Consider the following 17,408-nt stretch of genomic DNA (forward strand, 5'->3'; position numbering starts at 1 on the left):
TTGTCGCGTTTTGAAAAACCAAAGGACCCCAAAACCATGCCTTGAAACCGATACAATACCTCTGTAAAGAAAAAGATCAAACAATGGGGTCTCTCCAAGCCGGAAAAAGCTGGCAATAAAGTATCTGAGAAGAAAAAAAATGAAAAAAAAAATAATAATAAATAAATTGCAGTTGGCTGGCTTGCTGTTTCCTTTGACTGCATGCCTCGTAAATCATGTTTAGGCGCTAGCTGCCCTATTAGATTCACCAAAGGTGGCTGGTTTCGGGGGGAAGAAAAAGTAAAAGCAACAAACAAATCTTCTTGGGAGTTCTTTATGTTTTTGACCTACTTAATTAATGATGTGTTTGTCTCTTATTCTGTGAGAGATGATCCATTAATGGTCCATGATTGTGTCCCTTTCATTAATCACGCAATCTTAGTCATCCAGTAGTACTTGCATGTGCTGAAACATTACAGCTGTAGTTAGGATCTTTAAAAGACAAGAAACCATGCAGCTTGATGCTTTTCCGGAATATTATGTAATTTGAACTCATTCTCAGGGAATAAGTACTGCGGCATGCATGTTTGGTACGTATTGTGTTTGAGAGGGCAAGAAAAGTTTTTATATTTCGAAATTAGAGAAATCATGTTGAATCTTCATCTTGATCTAGGCTGAATCGAATAATGTATCGTGTTTTAAACAACATTTGAATTAAGTCGTCAATTTATAAAATTACTTAAAATGTGTCACACTAATTTATATATATATATATATATTTTTTTTTTTTTGTAGATTGAGTATATATATATATATATATATATATAGAATAGCTTATAGCTGGTTGAATCGATCTCTCCCAAATAACACCCTCCAATGGAGGTGTGTCACGTAGACACCACGCATTATAGATGGACACCAATTTTTCTGTCCCCCCTGCCCTGCCCTCTCTCTCTCTCTCTCTCTCTCTCTATTTTGCGGGTTTCCTCCCTTTGCAGGTTTAGGGGAGAGAACACCTTCACTCTCATTTTCTGTATCCGATTCTCTCTAATCCATGTACGTACAAAACCCTTATATGCAGTGGCGGAACCATAAATTTGTTATAAGGGGGGCCGAGCAAAACTAAAATTATAATAAAATATTTTTTATTCTATTTTTGAGTCAAAATAATTTATAAGATCAAAATAATTTTATAGAGGAGGTTAAGATAACGTTTTAGAGAGAAAACCAACACAATATGAGATAATATAATCATATTAAATCATAAAAAGACTAATATAAATTTTTTTATTTTTCAAACTTTGGGGGCATGGCCCTCCCCTGCCCCTGTGTAGGTCCGCCACTGCTTATATGTGAGAAAGTATTCCTCCATTGCACAACCCCTATGGTCGCATCCTAATCTCTTCCCAAGGGTTATCTAGTTTTTTTTTTTCGATTAATGATTGTTTTCCTTTGATTTTCAGTTTTCTCTAAGGTTTTCAAGTGATTGCTTTCATTTTCATTTATAATGTTACGTATATTATTATTATTGTTTTGGTCGCAGACTGAGATTAGAAACCTCAATCACCTATGGCATCCATGGAAGAGAGAAATAATTGGATATTTCACCTTAGGAGACCTTTTGTAATGATTCTATTAATTCTGGGATGTATTATGGTTGTAATGATTGCAGGATGGTATGGATTTGAAGTAAAAAAATGGAATGTAGATGAACTGTTTGTGGAAATGCTTGAGATAGTAAAAATAGAAAGGAACAATATAGGGTTCTTCGAGGGACCCTTAAACCTCTCAAAAGTATGTATTCAGATTCTTCAAAAATGTTCAGCAATAATCCACCTTGTTTATAGACTCGTCCTAATACCCACGCAAGGGTAACAAACCAAAGCAATAAAAATAAGACACATGTCCTAGCTCTAACGGAAAGAAAGAAAGCAGAAATATTCCTTCAAGCTTCTAGAACATTAAAAGAAATACAGTAAAATGGTGCACTTTAGGAGATGATGAAACGGTGCGTGTATTCCATATGAAACGGTGCGTCTTCACTTCGTGTTGCTGTGTGTTTTGAAACTGCTGGTACTTCAAGTGACTTCCAACCTTATCTTTTCGATACTTCAGTAGTTAATCCCAGTTCTGTCTTCGATGCTTGTAACCCTACCCTTCCATGTTTCTTCATCCTTCTTCTTGGCTTCATAAAAATCCACCCCCGTTAAAAGACCTTGCCCACAAGGTTCGGGTAAAGGTCCTTCATCTTTGAAAGTGGTTCCCAACTATTGTTCTTCGAGAAAGCCCCAACCCACTTGATCAAGACTTTGGTGATGGCTTTGTCTCCTAGCCTTCTCGTACGTCGATCGATGATGCTCTCAGGCTCTGGCTAGATTTCCTCTTTTGTGTTTACTGGAGGAAGGGTGGGAAGAGGGTGGATCTGGTCGCCTAGTTTGCGTTTCAAGCACGAAACATGAAACACTAGATGTATGCGTGAAGTCACTGGCAGATCGAGCTTGTAGGCAACCTTCCCTATGCGTTGGAGTACTTGAAATGGGCCATAAAACCTAGGTGACAACTTGAGGTTGTGGCGTATAGCGATGGAGCTCTGTCGATAGGGCTGTAAGCAAAGGTAAACCCAATCTCCTTCTGCGAACTCACTTTCAGATCTTTTTTTGTCTGCATAAAACTTCATGTGTTGCTGAGATTGTTGTAAATTGTGTCTGAGTTGATTTTTGATCTAGTCTCGTGTGGTTAAGTGTTGGTCAACAACAACATTGAGTGTTGTACTTGGGATATAGGAATTGAGTCTTAGTGTGCAGTATCCATATAAGGCCTCAAATGGAGAAATTTTAGTCGAAGTGTGGTACGATGAGTTGTACCACCATTCGGCTAGTGGTAACCATTGTACTCAGCCCTTAGGTTTAGCTCCCGCATAGCAACGTAAATAGTCTTTCAAAGTCTTGTTTAAAGCCTCAGTTTGATCATCAGTTTGCAGATGGTAGGCTGAGCTATAGTGTAAAACAGATCCCTGTAATTCAAATTTAATCTTCCAAAAAACAATTAGAAAGATAGGATCACGATCCGATAGAACAATTTTGGGCATTCCATGTAATTTGAATATTTCTCGAAAAACAACTTCGCCACATCAGCCGTTGTGTATGGATGTGCCAATGTTAAAAAATAGCCATACTTGGTCAGTCTATCAATGATTACCAATACCACACTAAACCCTTGGGATTTAGGTAATCCCTCCACAAAATCTAGTGATATCTCTTCCCAAGCTTGTGAGGGAATGGTTGGAGAAACCCATGGGGTAAAGTGGTCTCAGTTTTATTAATTTGGCATATATCACATTTCCTTACCAGACGCTTGATGTCATTCTTCATGTCGTGCCAGTAGAAATTTCTTTTTGCTTGCTGGTATGTTTTCAAGTACCTCGAATGGCCTGCTTGGGGGTTCGAGTGGATAAAACTTAGTATTTTAGCTTTGAACATAGACTGAGGGTCAATGATCAACCTGCTTATCTTGAAGGGTAACCCTTGCCTTAAAACATAATCTTTAGGCCCTGTTGACCTGTAGTAAGCTGCTATACAATCCCCTTCAACTCAGCCTCCCCTTCAACTTGGCTGAAGTTGCATACATGGCCTTGAGTTATTCTATCCACAAAGGGGTGGAAAATGTTATAAGGCCTAAAAATCCACGTTGACTCATATCTGATTCATGCCTTTGAGAAAGGGCATCTGCCACTTTATTCTCTCTTCCTTGTTTGTATTGGATTGTAAAATCATAGCCCATTAATTTGTGATCCATTTTCACTGCTTAACTGTGCCCAATTTTTGCTCCAAGAGATACTTGAGTGACTGTTGGTCCGTTTTAACAATGAAGATCTGGCCCAATAAATAGGGTCTCCATTTGTGTACTGTTGTGACCAGGGCTATGAGTTATTTTTCATAAGTAGAAAGGGTTAGAGATGTACCTTTTAATGCTTTGCTTAGATAAGCAATAGGCTGGCCCTCTTGCATTAAAACTGCCCCTACCCCCACATCCGCTTGCATCACATTCAATGACAAATTTCTATGAAAAGTTAGGCAACTTTAGCACTGGTGGAGTAGATACTGCTGCCTTAAGCTTTAAAAAGGCCTCATTAGCCTTGTCATCCCAATTAAAAGAGTTCTTTCTCAAGAGAGCCCTAAGTGATGCTACAATAATGCGATAACCCCGTATAAACTTCCGATAGTACCACGTTAAGCCTAGGAAACCCCTCAAGGCTTTAGTATTAACTGGAGTTGGCCAATCAACCATTGCTGTTACCTTCTTTGGGTCAGCTTTAACACCCATTCCCGAGACAACGTGACCCAAATAGTCCATCTCAGCCACCCCAAATTGACATTTGGACAGTTTAGCGAACAAACAATGTGAAGTTAAAGTTTTTAGGACTAATTTGAGATGTCCAATGTGTTGTTCCATGGCGGTGTTGTACACCAAGATGTCATTAAAGAATATTAAGACAAATCTGCGTAGAAACGGCTTAAAAATGGTGTTCATTGGCTCTTGGAATGTGGGCATTGGTAAGCCCAAATGGTATTACCAAGAACTCATAGTGCCCCTCATGAGTTCCGAAGGCCGTTTTGGGAATATCCTCAAGTACTACCCGTATTTGATGATAGATGGATTTGAGATCCAGCTTTGAGAACACAATTGCCCCATGGAGTTCATCTAGGAGTTCGTCAATCACTGGAATCGGGAACTTGTCCTTAACGGTCTCCTGGTTTAGTGCCTTATAATCGACACATAGGCACCAACTACCATCAACCTTTCGGACCAATAAAACAGGGGATGAAAAGGGACTTGAACTTGGCCTAATGATGCATGTCTTAAGTAATTCAACCACAATTTTTTCAATTTCTGACTTCTGGTAGTAGGGGGTATCGATAAGGTCATGTAGAAATGGGGCTTGTGCCATCCTTGAGGATAATGCGATGATCATGAGATCGCACAGGTGGCAACCCAATGGGCTCATCAAAAACATGTTTAAAGGAGGATAAAACCTCCCTAGCTTCAGAATCTTGCACCTCATTAGTCACTAGTGCAGATTGGGCATGTAATTGCAATATTAAGCCTTTCCCTTTGTAATAAGAGTTGATAAATAATTTGTGGCAGCTAGTAAACGTAGTGTCTTGTAACTGAAGGCCCTTAAATGTAACTATCTGTCCTTCTCACTGAAACTGCATACTTAGTGCAAAAAAATTCAAATTTATTGACCCAAGAGATTCCAGCCATTGAATCCCTAACACCCCATTACAACTAGCCAAGGGTAAGACAAAATAAGGTGTTTTAAAATGAGCACCTTGGATCCTAGTAACCACCTCATTACATGATTCCAAGGTCTCTACCATCTCACCATTTGCCACTTGTACTTTTAATTGTAGCTCACTACTAACTTGCAGCTTAATTATTTTAACAATGGATGGGTCCAGGAAGTTGTGAGTACTTCCTGTATCCACTAAAATAAGCACAGATGCAGCACCAATATGTCCATATAATCTCATAGTTTTGGGGCAAGGAGTACTTGTTAAGGCATTGAGTGTAATAATTGGACCATTCTGTGTTGCTGTTGGTGGTGCTGTGTCAGCCAAGTCTGTGGTGTCATAGAACACCTCCTCGCCTTTGTCATCACCCCCTGCTCCTCAACTTGTAAGAAATAGATCTTTGGGGTTTTACACACATGCCCCAAATGCCACTTTTCCGAACAGTGAAAACACAACCATTTTTTTTCCTTTTGTCATTCATTTGGCTAGAAAACACCCTTCTCATAGGAGTGGGAGGTTTTGGAGTTTGAGCTGTACTACTATTAGGACTTGACCACTGACTTCCAGTGGTGTTTTGGTATGTGTTTCGGTCTCCTCAAGGTTTACTAGTTCTTCTATGCTAACCAAAAATTCTTCTTGTATTTTTGCGAGGCTAAATGCTATGTTGAGGTTCACTAGATTGAGCAACCGAAAAGGAAGACGGATTTCATCTTTGAGACCACTAAGGAAACAACTCAACTTATGGGTATCAGAAAGTCCTATGAGACGGTTAGAGAGAGACTCAAACTGAGCCTTATACACAGCCACTGTAGAGGTTTGTTTCAGCCTGGTGAGAGACTCCATCGGATCATCATACGTTGTGGAACCAAAGCGTAGTTGGAGTGCTTCAGTGAAGGCCTGCCAGTTTGTAAACTGCCCTGTATCAACAGCATCTTGATACTAAGTGAGAGCCTCCCCCTCCATGTGGTATGAGGTCATTAAAAGTTTCTGCGCTACAAGTGTTTGATAAAATGCAAAGTAGTGGTTGTCTGATTTGCTAGAATTGTTCTTAGCATATCAAATATTTTATGCATCTGTTCTCTCATATCGTGAACGGCTTGGTCATGCTGAAGTACCATATCTTGCTGCTGCTGTTTGGTGCAGACATTCTCAGCCATTAGGAATGTTAGGCTCTAGATACCACTTGTAATGATTCTATTAATTCTGGGATGTATTATGGCTGTAATGATTGTAGGATGGTATGGATTTGAAGTAAAAAAATGAAATGTAGATGAACTGTTTGTGGAAATGCTTGAGATAGTAGAAATAGAAAGGAACGATATAGGGTTCTTCGAGGGACCCTTAAACCTCCCAAAAGTCTGCATTCAGATTCTTCAGAAATGTTCAGCGATAATCCACCTTGTTTCTAGACTCGTCCTAATACCCACGCAGAGGTAACAAACCAAAGCAATAAAAATAGGACACTGTCCTGACTCTAACGGAAAGAAAGAAAGCAGAAATATTCCTTTAAGCTTCTAGAATATTAAAAGAAATACAGTAAAACAGTGCACTTTAGGAGATGATGAAATGGTGCTTGTAATCCAGATGAAACGGTGTGTCTTCACTTCGTGTTGCTATGCGTTTTGAAATTGCTGGTACTTCAAGTGACTTCCAACCTTATCTTCTCGATACTTCAGTAGTTAATCCCAGTTCTGTCTTCAATGCTTGTAACCCTAAACTTCCATGTTTCTTCATTCTTCTTCTTGGCTTCATAACACCTTTGGAATCGTTATGATGAATGGAGTGCATACAGGGCCAGAGTTTCAATGGTCTTGAACAATGGCGAGACCTTAATTCAATACTATGTGCCTTATCTCTTTGCAAACCATGTAAATTGCATATATGAAGACGTCGATGAACAAGGAGGATGATGGTGTGCAGCAGTCTGGAGGGCAGCAGTGCACTGATTTTGGATGGTGTTTGTGCGACCGACGATCTGAAGGGATCACTTGGTCTGGAGGTGCACTGGTCTGAAGGGGTGAGCGGGTCTTGAGCTCCTACGTCGGTATAAAGGTCATACGGCGCGTGGCGGTGTGGGTGGAGTGGATGAGCGGGTTTGTGTTTTCAAAAGAAAATAGATCACATGGGCTTCTCTAGTTTTGATTTTACTACCTTGTGGTGCGGCTCATGTGACTTCTATGTGGATTGCTGATGTGTCATTAGTTTATTTGTGGTTGCTAGAGCATCCTCATTGCCTTGGCCAAATGAGGAGGTTGGCTAAAATTTACATAATTGATGTCAAAAACATCCTACATTGAATTAGGCAAATCTAAAATAATTTAGACTTTTACTACAGTGGTTGGCCAAATATGGAGAACCACAATTGATTCACCAAATATTAAAATACTAATTTCTCACTTCAAACAAACATTAAAATATTAGTTTCTCACTCCAAGCCAAAATACTATTTGGTTTGTAATTAAAAAATTTAGACAGAATTTTAAATGAGTTTAATCAAATTTTTTTGTTATTAACATTAAATGACTTTTGAAAATATGATTTTTTTAATATTAATTTAATTAGAATATAATTATTATTAACATTTAATTGGTAGAGATACAAAATGTGATAAAAATAAATTAAGTTAATAATATTTTATTGTTATATAGAGAGTGAATCGATAATCCAATATGAGGGTTGAATTTAAATGAAATAGATAAATGTAAAAAAGTGTAATATTAGTTAAATTTTAAAGATAAATTTAACCAAACCAATAAAGATGCTCTTAAAGGCATGAGAATGGAGTTTCCGTTCCAAAGAATTTATAATATATATTGATAGTCAACTTGTAAAGACAAGGATGATAGACATTGAATTCTAGCTAGATACCATTTAAATCTTTTATTTTTCTTAGTGAAAATAATTAGATTCCAAAACTCATAATGGATTGGTTGAATCCATGGCCAGCGGTGTTCCCTTTGATACCCACTTTGATATTGGACTACTAGTATTCCGTTGAAAATTCATTAGTTTTGAATTCAAGGTGGCTCTTCCCTCTATCTTTGCATCCCTTGCAATTTGGATCATGTCATATTCATCTCTCAAAAGGACCCATCACCGGCCTCTAGATTTGAAAGAACTTTTCATTTTTCAAAAAAAGCTTTTTTTTTTTTTTTTTTTTTTTATCTAACTCAATACTTACATTTTCTCATAAATATCAAAACTTATCTTAAATTCTATTTTTTCAAAATCCATTAGTTTTTTTAATAATCAAATTTTATATGTTTTTATTAATTAATTTACACATGATGATAAAATTCCATGACAATAAACTCTTTATTTTCTTTTATGCGCAACTTCTGATTTATTTATTTATTTATTCTTTCTCTAAGCTATTTTTTCATTTGTACGTAAGAAAAGTAGTACTATATATTTCTCGATATTTTTTTTCCCGAATTTTTGTTTTATTTATTTATATGCATACAGCCAAACCAAATTAATTATAAAGAGGAAAACATTCTCTTATGACAACAGATTCTGATCCCCTCCTTACAAAATCGACACTTGGATGCGCATCCAAACTGAATCCTTCAGCTTCATCATGAACTCGTTGAATCCAAACACATGGCTTGGGTTGCACTAATGCCATCCGGCCATGTAATGCTGCATATATCAAGGTTAATGTCAAAAGAGGTCATGGGGAGACGAAAGAAAATAATTAAAAGAATTTCCAAGATCATATGTGTAGGTCCACATCTTTAATTCGTGCCCTTTAGATTATTTCTAAATATACCAAAATATGGACCCCATTACTTGCTCAGCTTGCTCTTTAGTCTTTGGGTACAATTCCCAACTTTACAAGTTTCTTTGTATTATTCAATGTTCATCACTTTATTAATTTCTTTCCCTTTATTAATGCTTCAAATTAATCATTCCCAAAGTGAAATGAAAGTCGACCCACATTAGATGAAGCAAATTAATTAAAATCATGTAGCCATGTACTACTACTACTCGTCCACATAATTAGTAAACTCATGAATACAAAAATTAGGAAAACGACATCGTCACCAACCAATAATATTTTATTTTTTTTCACCAAGGAAAATCATTTGATATTGCTGATTAGATAGGGTTGATTTGAAGAAGATCATGGAAGTCCACTCACGTCTATACATGTACAGAAAATAGACACGAGGCAAAGCATTTTAATCGGTCTCCCATATTCTGTGCTGATCTTGTCGTCTCTGTGTATATACTTCAACCCCCATGACCATGGAGAATATCAGAATAATACCAATATGTAGGCGCACATACATTTTCTGAACGTACGAGTGATCAGTTGTCACCTCCAAAGGATATTCTTCAAAGATTTTTGCTCATCAACACTACTTACCTATATATACGTACATCATGTGCAATATGATCCTCATGTCTACCAAGTGGAATTTTTCAGAAAGCCTTGAATTCCATAAAAAAAAAAAAAAAAAATGTTTTATTTGCAAGCCTATGATCATGAATACATGACCACATTCAATTAACATAATAAAAAAGTGTTAGCATTTTAACTTTCAGATAATTTGAACTCGTAACACATGAGGTTTTCTTTTTTTAGAAAAAGACAGTAAAACTAGACAACCGAACTCTTGTGTTTTTTTTCTTATTTTTTTTAAATAAAAATATTTATTCTCATTAGTCACTATTCATCATCTCACACTCACACTATATGAAAAACACTCATAAAAAATATATTCACACTCAGGGGTAGAATTAAGATTTGGTGTGTGGGGAGGATTAGCAAAGTGTGTCATATTTAAGGGTGAACACTAACTGATTTTAAGGTAGTAAAGTGTGCCATCAACATTTAACATTAACCATATAAGATTGTTATCTAGGGACAAACTAAATTATTACAGCCACACATCTAAACCTATCACTTGAGCTCCATCGGACTCAAGTGAACGATAAAAATTAAGATATAAATAGCCATGTAAGATGTTTTGAAGCAAATGATAAAAATTAAGTAAATAAAGATAAACTTTTTTGTTGAATCTAAGATTGAATATTATAAAGTCTCTATAATATAGATAGAAATAGTTATGTGAAATTTGTTGCATTCACTCCTAATTGTTAATTCGATGGTAATATATATGTACTTACTAACAAAACTAATCCAAATAAGCTAGCTAGTGCAAGACTTGAAAGGAAAATTATAAAAAAATAGGAAAAATGAGGTTGTAAATTTACCAAATATCTTATAAAAACAGACCAAGATATTTTCTTAGCTCTTATGAGATGTAAAAAAAAAAAACAAAATGAGAATGTGTGATTTTATTAATGACAAAAAATAGGTGTGAGTATGAAAAAATGATTAAAAAACTAAAAGAAACCAAGACAACTTTAAGTACTAAATGAGATTTTTGAAAATATTTTGGGAGGCAAATTATCTTTATATTAGGATATATTTAAAAAAATTTGGTATGTTTGGCAAGTGAGATAAGACACACAATTCTCATCTCATCTCATCATTACAATTTTTTTAAATTTTCACACAAAATATAATAAATAATTTAAATTTTTTAAATTCCAATTTAACTTTTTCGAATCTCAAAATAATAATATTTTAAACTTTCATCTAAAATAAAAAATTATCATCTTACAATCCAAACTTATTTTAAGCATTGTTTGAAAATTTTTAGGGCAACCATCAAGGTAGGTCCGCCCATGCTTACACTTTATGAAAAGCTATATATGTAGAGTATGTGATTTAAACACGGACTAATTTATAACAAAACTCTTTAAATAATGGAAAAAATCAAAAGAGATTTGAGAAAATCTCAATCGTCTCTAATTGGGTCAATGTGGTAGCCCGGCCCCAACTTGGACAGCTCCGCCGTCAGCTCATTATTTTTGTCCTTCACTAAACATATACAAAAGTTTGACTAATCTACACAAAGCTTCATAATACCGAAGTTGGTAAGAGGGTGAAAAAAATGACAAAAAAGAAGATCTTGAGGAGGCCATATAATATATATGAATTATTATTCATGGCCACTAAAGATTAAAAAAGAAAAAACTCCACGAAAATGCAAACTCCCAAAGAACAAAACAAGTTAAAGCCTCACAAAACCCAACACTGTACCCTCCTCTTCTGCAAACATTCTTTGTCCAACGGAAGAAGAAACAAAATAAAAAGACAAAATAAAAATAAAATCTTGTACTACAACACACACATACATTGCCTTTATCTCTCTCTTTTTTTTTTTTTCCTTTCTTTGAACTGCTTTTACTTTGAAGGAAGACTATAAAACGGGGGGAAGGAGGACACAGGTGCACAGTAATAGGGTCGGTCTGCTACAGATCTCTCATCCTAACCTCCACTTTGCTGACCAAGTGCAGTCTTTGTCCGGCTGCCCAGCCGGGTCGTTTTAGGTTCAGAAGTTAATGGCCAAACAGCCTGCCCGTTGCCCTTTCATGCTTTGGCATGCCTTGACAGCCTTGTGCTTTGGAGTAAAATTAACAATCTAACAAAATAATAAAAAATAAAAACATAAAAGTCCTTAAGACTGAACTCTCTCTCTCTCTCTCTCTCTCTCTCTCCTGCACTTTATTCTGTTCAAATGCGATACTTTGCTGTTGTTACTCAGACCGAGACCCTTTCAAGGAGAGAGAGAAAGAGAACCTCAGGCTATACTTTGTTCTATCCCTTACTCTCTATCTCTCTCTCTCTGCCGCATTGTCTTGTTATGCTTCAGAATCTCATCTCACTCCCACGCATTAAAGCGTTGTCTCTCGTTCTCTCTCTTTCCAGTCGAGGTGATTTCGTATTGCCCCTGTTTTTGCTTCTTTTCGCCATAAAACTTTCATATGGTGCATTTACTAGAGCCATAAGAAGGAAACCATAAAACCCTTTTGTTGCTTGGTCTTTTTGCTTGAGCTCTTGAGCTTTTTTTGGTAGTTCTAGGAACCACACAGTCTACTGAGGTTCAACTGTGCTTGTTCTCGTTTCAAAGCTCAATATAGAGAAAACCCGGGAACTGGGGAAGGAGAATCTCGGGTACTAAGGTCCCATTCCTTGTATTCCTGACATCTTTGGTCGATTCTAAGTAAAACCCAGATATCCAGAATAGCAGAGAATACTAGGAGAGCTGTATGAAGTGGTAGTGAAACAATGAGAGATGGTAATTCCAAGAAAAGCAAGGTTTTTCACTTTCTTCTGCTAGAAAAGAAATTAATGTTTGGGAAAATTATATAAATTTGTTTCTGGCATCCCTATCATTTCTAATCATTGGATGATGTCAGCTGATTATCTGTTTTTTGTTTGTTGAAGCTCTCATGGTCAAAGAAAATGGTCAGGAAGTGGTTCAATATCAAGAGCAAAACTGAGGATTTTCAGGCAGATGATGTTAATTGCGGTGGTGGGTATCTTTGTTCTCTCTGGATTATTAGTTGGATTTTTTTTTTTTTGGGGTTTTGGGATTTCCTCATAACCTCAATGATATAATAGAAAAAGAACATGCTTTTTCCTCCACTAGTATAGAATCTATTACATAATTATCGCCTGCTGGTTGGTTACTAAGAAAGCTGAAGAAAGGGACGAATATGTAGTTTGAACTTTATAGTTAATATCCTCGTGGTTTTCAGAACTTGGGCCAATTATTTGAAATAGGCTCAATTGGATGGAGGCTTCTGTTTCCCGCATCATAAGTAAATGAATGATCTCGAAGTGCTAAATTATACCTACGAAAAAAATTCTAAATTCCGTATTTCTTTCTTCGTATTCTCAGCAACCAAACAAAGCATTAATTATTTTTTATTTTGACCAGTCAATGCAATATTTCTTTTGATTTAGTAGTTTTTTTTTTCTTTTTTTTTTTTTTTCTGCATCTAATACCGATTTAAGACATTCTTGTTTTTATATTTTCTTTTTTTGATTTTATATCCAATTTGTTTTAAAAATAGGGTCGATGCATTAACAATGATTTCTCTCTTTCAGGAGGTGATACGGAATATAGGACCAGCTTCTCAGAGAGGGAGCCATGCACGATCAAAAAAAGCAAAACAGGTTTAGTTTAATCAGAAGACATTCGAGACTTCATATTCAATTTGTAAGCTGTTATTTTTCCTTAATTCTTTTTCTCACTTCAATGCGCAGAAAAGTTTTGCCGGAACACAGAGCAGGTTCGACGAAGAAGAATGAATCTCGACCATCCTCGAATAATAGATGTGCAGAACTATAGGTATCCATTTCTTTCCTTTATTTACTCTTTTACTTCTTATTACGATTGTTATTGTATCGATTTTGAGAGCTTGTCTTTTTAATTTTGGGGCAGCATATTCGTGGCTACATGGAATGTGGCTGGAAGATCCCCAACAAGTAATTTGAATCTAGATGCCTGGCTGCATGCCTCACCTCCTGCTGACATTTATGTTCTTGGGTATGTTTTGGGTACTGCATATTTTCACCGTATGTGTTCTTGGGTATGTATTGGGTACTATGAAACTAGCCATTGCTAATGGACGCCATTCTCTTCCTTGCACATCAGATTTCAAGAAATTGTTCCATTGAATGCTGGCAATGTTCTGGGTGCAGAAGACAACGGCCCTGCCAAAAAGTGGTTGGCTCTCATTCGAAAGAGTCTCAACAATCTTCCCGGCACCAGTGGAGGGGGTGGATGCTATACACCGTCTCCCATTCCGGAGCCAATTGTAGAAATAAATGCCGATTTTGAGGGATCTGCAAGGCAGAAGAACTCATCTTTCTTCCATCGTCGATCATTCCAGACAACCCACAGCTGGAGAGTTGACAATGAACCTTCAATTCCACATCCAAGACTTGATCGTCGATTCAGTGTTTGTGATAGAGTAATCTTTGGCCATCGGCCAAGTGACTATGACCCCAGTTTCAGATGGGGTCATAGGCCGAGTGATTATTCCAGGCCAAGTGACTATTCCAGGGCCAGTGACTATTCCAGGCCTAGTGACTATTCTAGATGGGGTTCATCAGATGATGATAATGTGCCAGGGGATTCACCAAGTACTGTATTATATTCACCAATAGCCCAAGGCGGATTGGCATCTAATGAAGATGGATATCGAATGCCAGGGCATTCAAGATACTGCTTAGTTGCAAGTAAACAGATGGTTGGCATATTTCTCACAATATGGGTGAGAAGTGAATTGAGGGATCACGTCCAGAACATGAAAGTATCTTGTGTTGGCCGAGGATTGATGGGTTACCTTGGAAATAAGGTATCTCATTATCTAATGGTGTTAGTTAGCATGTACATCTGCTTGTTACTTACTAAGAAGGAACTCAGTCAGTATTAACTGAAAAACGAGTACTATTTTGTTTTTATTTGCAGGGATCAATTTCAGTCAGTATGTCTTTACACCAAACAACATTCTGTTTCATCTGTAGCCATTTGACCTCAGGACAGAAGGAGGGTGATGAGCTAAGAAGGAACTCTGATGTCATGGAGATCCTTAGGAAGACAAGATTTCCCCGAGTTCATGGCTCTGGCGATGAGAAGTCCCCAGAAACTATCCTTGAGCATGAGTAAGATCCTTACTCATTCTCTATCTATTAGCTACGATCTATCTAATGTTGTACCATGAACAGATATTGTAGGGGGTATCAGGAACATGCAGACTAGCGGGGAAAACAATATGAAAAATTTGACTACTTGGGGTTCCATTGGAATTTCAAATTATGTATTATATTTTATAGAGACCGATACAAAAAATGTATTATACTTTATAGAGGATTTCATCAACTGGTATAATTCAAATTAAGTCTTCTTTTTTTCACCTAAGCTCCCCTCTTGAAACCCGAGCAATGACATCAGCTTGTATGCAAATCATATGGACAAAACTTCTGTTTCTCGGTGGCTCACAACCCTTTTAATTGTTATTGTTCTATAAAAAATTTTCTTGAGGATTCTAATTACGTATCTTATTTTCTTTATCCAGTCGAATTATTTGGCTTGGGGATTTGAATTATCGTATTGCCCTCTCTTACCGCTCTGCCACAGCACTTGTGGAGATGCAAAACTGGAGGGCATTGTTAGAGAATGACCAGGCATGTTCTCTCTGCCAGAGTCCTTCTATCTGTCTCTTTTCTTTGTTATTTTTTTGTCAGTCAAATTACTTGTATGAAGAAGCTTCCCAGTCTAAAATATTGATGGTACTCTTGGCAGTTACGTAGAGAACAGAGACATGGTCGTGTTTTTGTGGGGTGGAACGAAGGGAGGATTTATTTTCCACCAACTTACAAGTATTCAACTAATTCAGACAGATATGCAGGGGATGATATGCATCCGAAGGAGAAACGTAGAACACCTGCTTGGTAACATGATCCCTCCTATACCTTGTGGGTAAAAAGTATGCATAATCGTAGCCCAAGTGCAATATAGAGATATTGAAGAGATGGAAAATATACTAAAAAGAAGTTTTTTTTCTTTCTCGTATGGATTGTAGACTATAATATAAAGAATAGAATGTGGGTTCTGTTGGTTCTTTTTTTCCCTCTGGGCATGGTGCTGATTTAGTTAATTTTGTGTGAAGGTGTGATCGAATTTTGTGGTATGGAGAAGGTCTCCAGCAATTATCTTATGTCCGTGGCGAATCTAGATTTTCGGATCATAGACCGGTTTATGGCATATTTTGGGCCGAGGTTGAGTCAAGCCATAGCCGGCTGAGGAAAAGCATGAGTTGCTCTAGTTCCAAGATTGAAGTGGAGGAGCTTCTGCCTAACTCACGTGGATATACTGAACTAAACTTTTTCTGAAGGAAAGAAGAATAATTAGGATTTACATTAATTCGTGCTCAAGTATGCTCTCTCTCTCTCCCCCACATGCTCAGACCGACCATTTTACCTGTTTTTATAGTAGACAGAAGGCCTTGGACTGCACTTACCTGGCCTAGTCATCCTGACATTATGTAATCTACCTGAAGAGGAGATATATTAATCTATATAATTGCAGATCTTTGCTCTTGCCCACAACTGAGAGATTACCATGGCCAATAACCTGTTGAAGAATATCACTTGTTTCTGCATATCAAGTATTCGCATCCTCGGTCAATCAGGTGGATACCCTTCTTTCAGCTCTTTCTCTCTGTCTCTATTTATATTTTCCTTAAAGCATCCTGGGTGGCTGGAAGTACAGAAATGTCTTGGTATGTAAGTCTTATTAATACTGATGACAGTAAGTTCCCAGACTCCTGCAACCCATCGGATGTATAATAAGCCTGGAGGATATACTTTGATTGATATCCCACGAGGAGCCGAATCATGCCTATTTCCGAGAACATTCACTTTGCATGATTTGAAAGTGTTTTAAAATTTACATTCTCTCTATTCTTTTTGAAGTTTTGTGGAGTAGTAGACCTCATACTTGTTCCTATTCTTACTTAGCATTTGGTCCCCAGTTGCAGGCGGGAATCACTTTGAAGAAATTCATCCTTGACTGGCGATGGAGACATTCCGTCGCCCACAAACCGAAAAAGGTTGGTCTCCCTCTACTTTTTTTTTTTTTCTAACTTTTCTTGGTTTTGCTGAAGTTCACAGTTGTTTGTCTAATTTTTAATTTTTTTTACCTTTACTTCCTCTTAGCAGGTGTTAGTTCTGTAATTCTCTCGCCAACACATTGTACCTTTGAGATCATCATTTCTTGTTAGCTTACTACGCAACAGTCCGTTATAAAAAAAAAAAAAACTACGCAACAGTCCAGTACGATGCATTTTCCATTACCTGATTGACAAGCATCCACCTTTTTGGCATCTCAAAGTCCCGTACGAACATTTGCAATTCTGCATAATGATCAGGTACTGTATGTGTTACCTGGTGCTTACTCCTATACTTAAACTAAAATAAGTTGTCCATGTGCTTATGATCTAAACTTTTGGTTCTGCAGGATGATGAACTCAACCTACAAAAAGAAGTGCCATGTGGGTAGATGACAATTTTTTTATTCTTGATTCTTTAGTTTGTTCAGGGAATATATAGATGGCTGATTAATGTAGGTGAAAGATCGTCAAAATAATCATTTGGTACTACCTTTAAATGCACAAAGAAGTAAAGAAAGATCTGACGGATACTCAATGCTAAAGCGATGTACAAAATGTAAAGGAAAAAAGAAATGAAGTTGATGATAGAAA

General features: G+C 37.0%; 1 protein-coding gene across 3 annotated transcripts; it reads left to right on the top strand.

Moving 5' to 3' along the window:
• Window positions 1–11,839: 11,839 nt before the first annotated feature.
• LOC108984600 (type IV inositol polyphosphate 5-phosphatase 7-like) lies at window positions 11,840–17,408 on the top strand. Of its 3 annotated transcripts, none has more exons than XM_018956608.2 (14): window positions 11,840–12,450; window positions 12,580–12,667; window positions 13,246–13,314; window positions 13,405–13,489; window positions 13,583–13,687; window positions 13,796–14,501; window positions 14,615–14,808; window positions 15,222–15,330; window positions 15,449–15,597; window positions 15,816–16,080; window positions 16,235–16,337; window positions 16,680–16,757; window positions 16,864–17,075; window positions 17,165–17,408. In XM_018956608.2, exons 1-10 carry the CDS (start codon window positions 12,421–12,423, stop codon window positions 16,036–16,038), a joined length of 1,758 nt encoding a protein of 585 aa, XP_018812153.1. In that variant the 5' UTR covers window positions 11,840–12,420; the 3' UTR covers window positions 16,039–16,080; window positions 16,235–16,337; window positions 16,680–16,757; window positions 16,864–17,075; window positions 17,165–17,408. The 3 variants fall into 3 exon arrangements, with proteins under 3 accessions (XP_018812153.1, XP_018812150.1, XP_018812155.1); XM_018956605.2 differs by having other exon boundaries at window positions 16,867–17,075; XM_018956610.2 differs by having other exon boundaries at window positions 11,841–12,430; window positions 16,867–17,075.

Source organism: Juglans regia, chromosome 7, assembly GCF_001411555.2.
Source record: "Juglans regia cultivar Chandler chromosome 7, Walnut 2.0, whole genome shotgun sequence".
NCBI classification, from domain to species: Eukaryota; Viridiplantae; Streptophyta; class Magnoliopsida; order Fagales; family Juglandaceae; genus Juglans; species Juglans regia.

What these genes read in the sequence shown, in the direction of transcription:
- LOC108984600 (XM_018956608.2), top strand. Translation starts at nt 12,421, where the DNA reads ATGAGAGATGGTAATTCCAAGAAAAGCAAG. An exon ending in AGATGATGTTAATTGCGGTG is followed by an intron (nt 12,668 to 13,245) that starts GTGGGTATCTTT and finishes TCTCTCTTTCAG; the next exon opens with GAGGTGATACGGAATATAGG. An exon ending in TGGGTTACCTTGGAAATAAG is followed by an intron (nt 14,502 to 14,614) that starts GTATCTCATTAT and finishes TTTTATTTGCAG; the next exon opens with GGATCAATTTCAGTCAGTAT.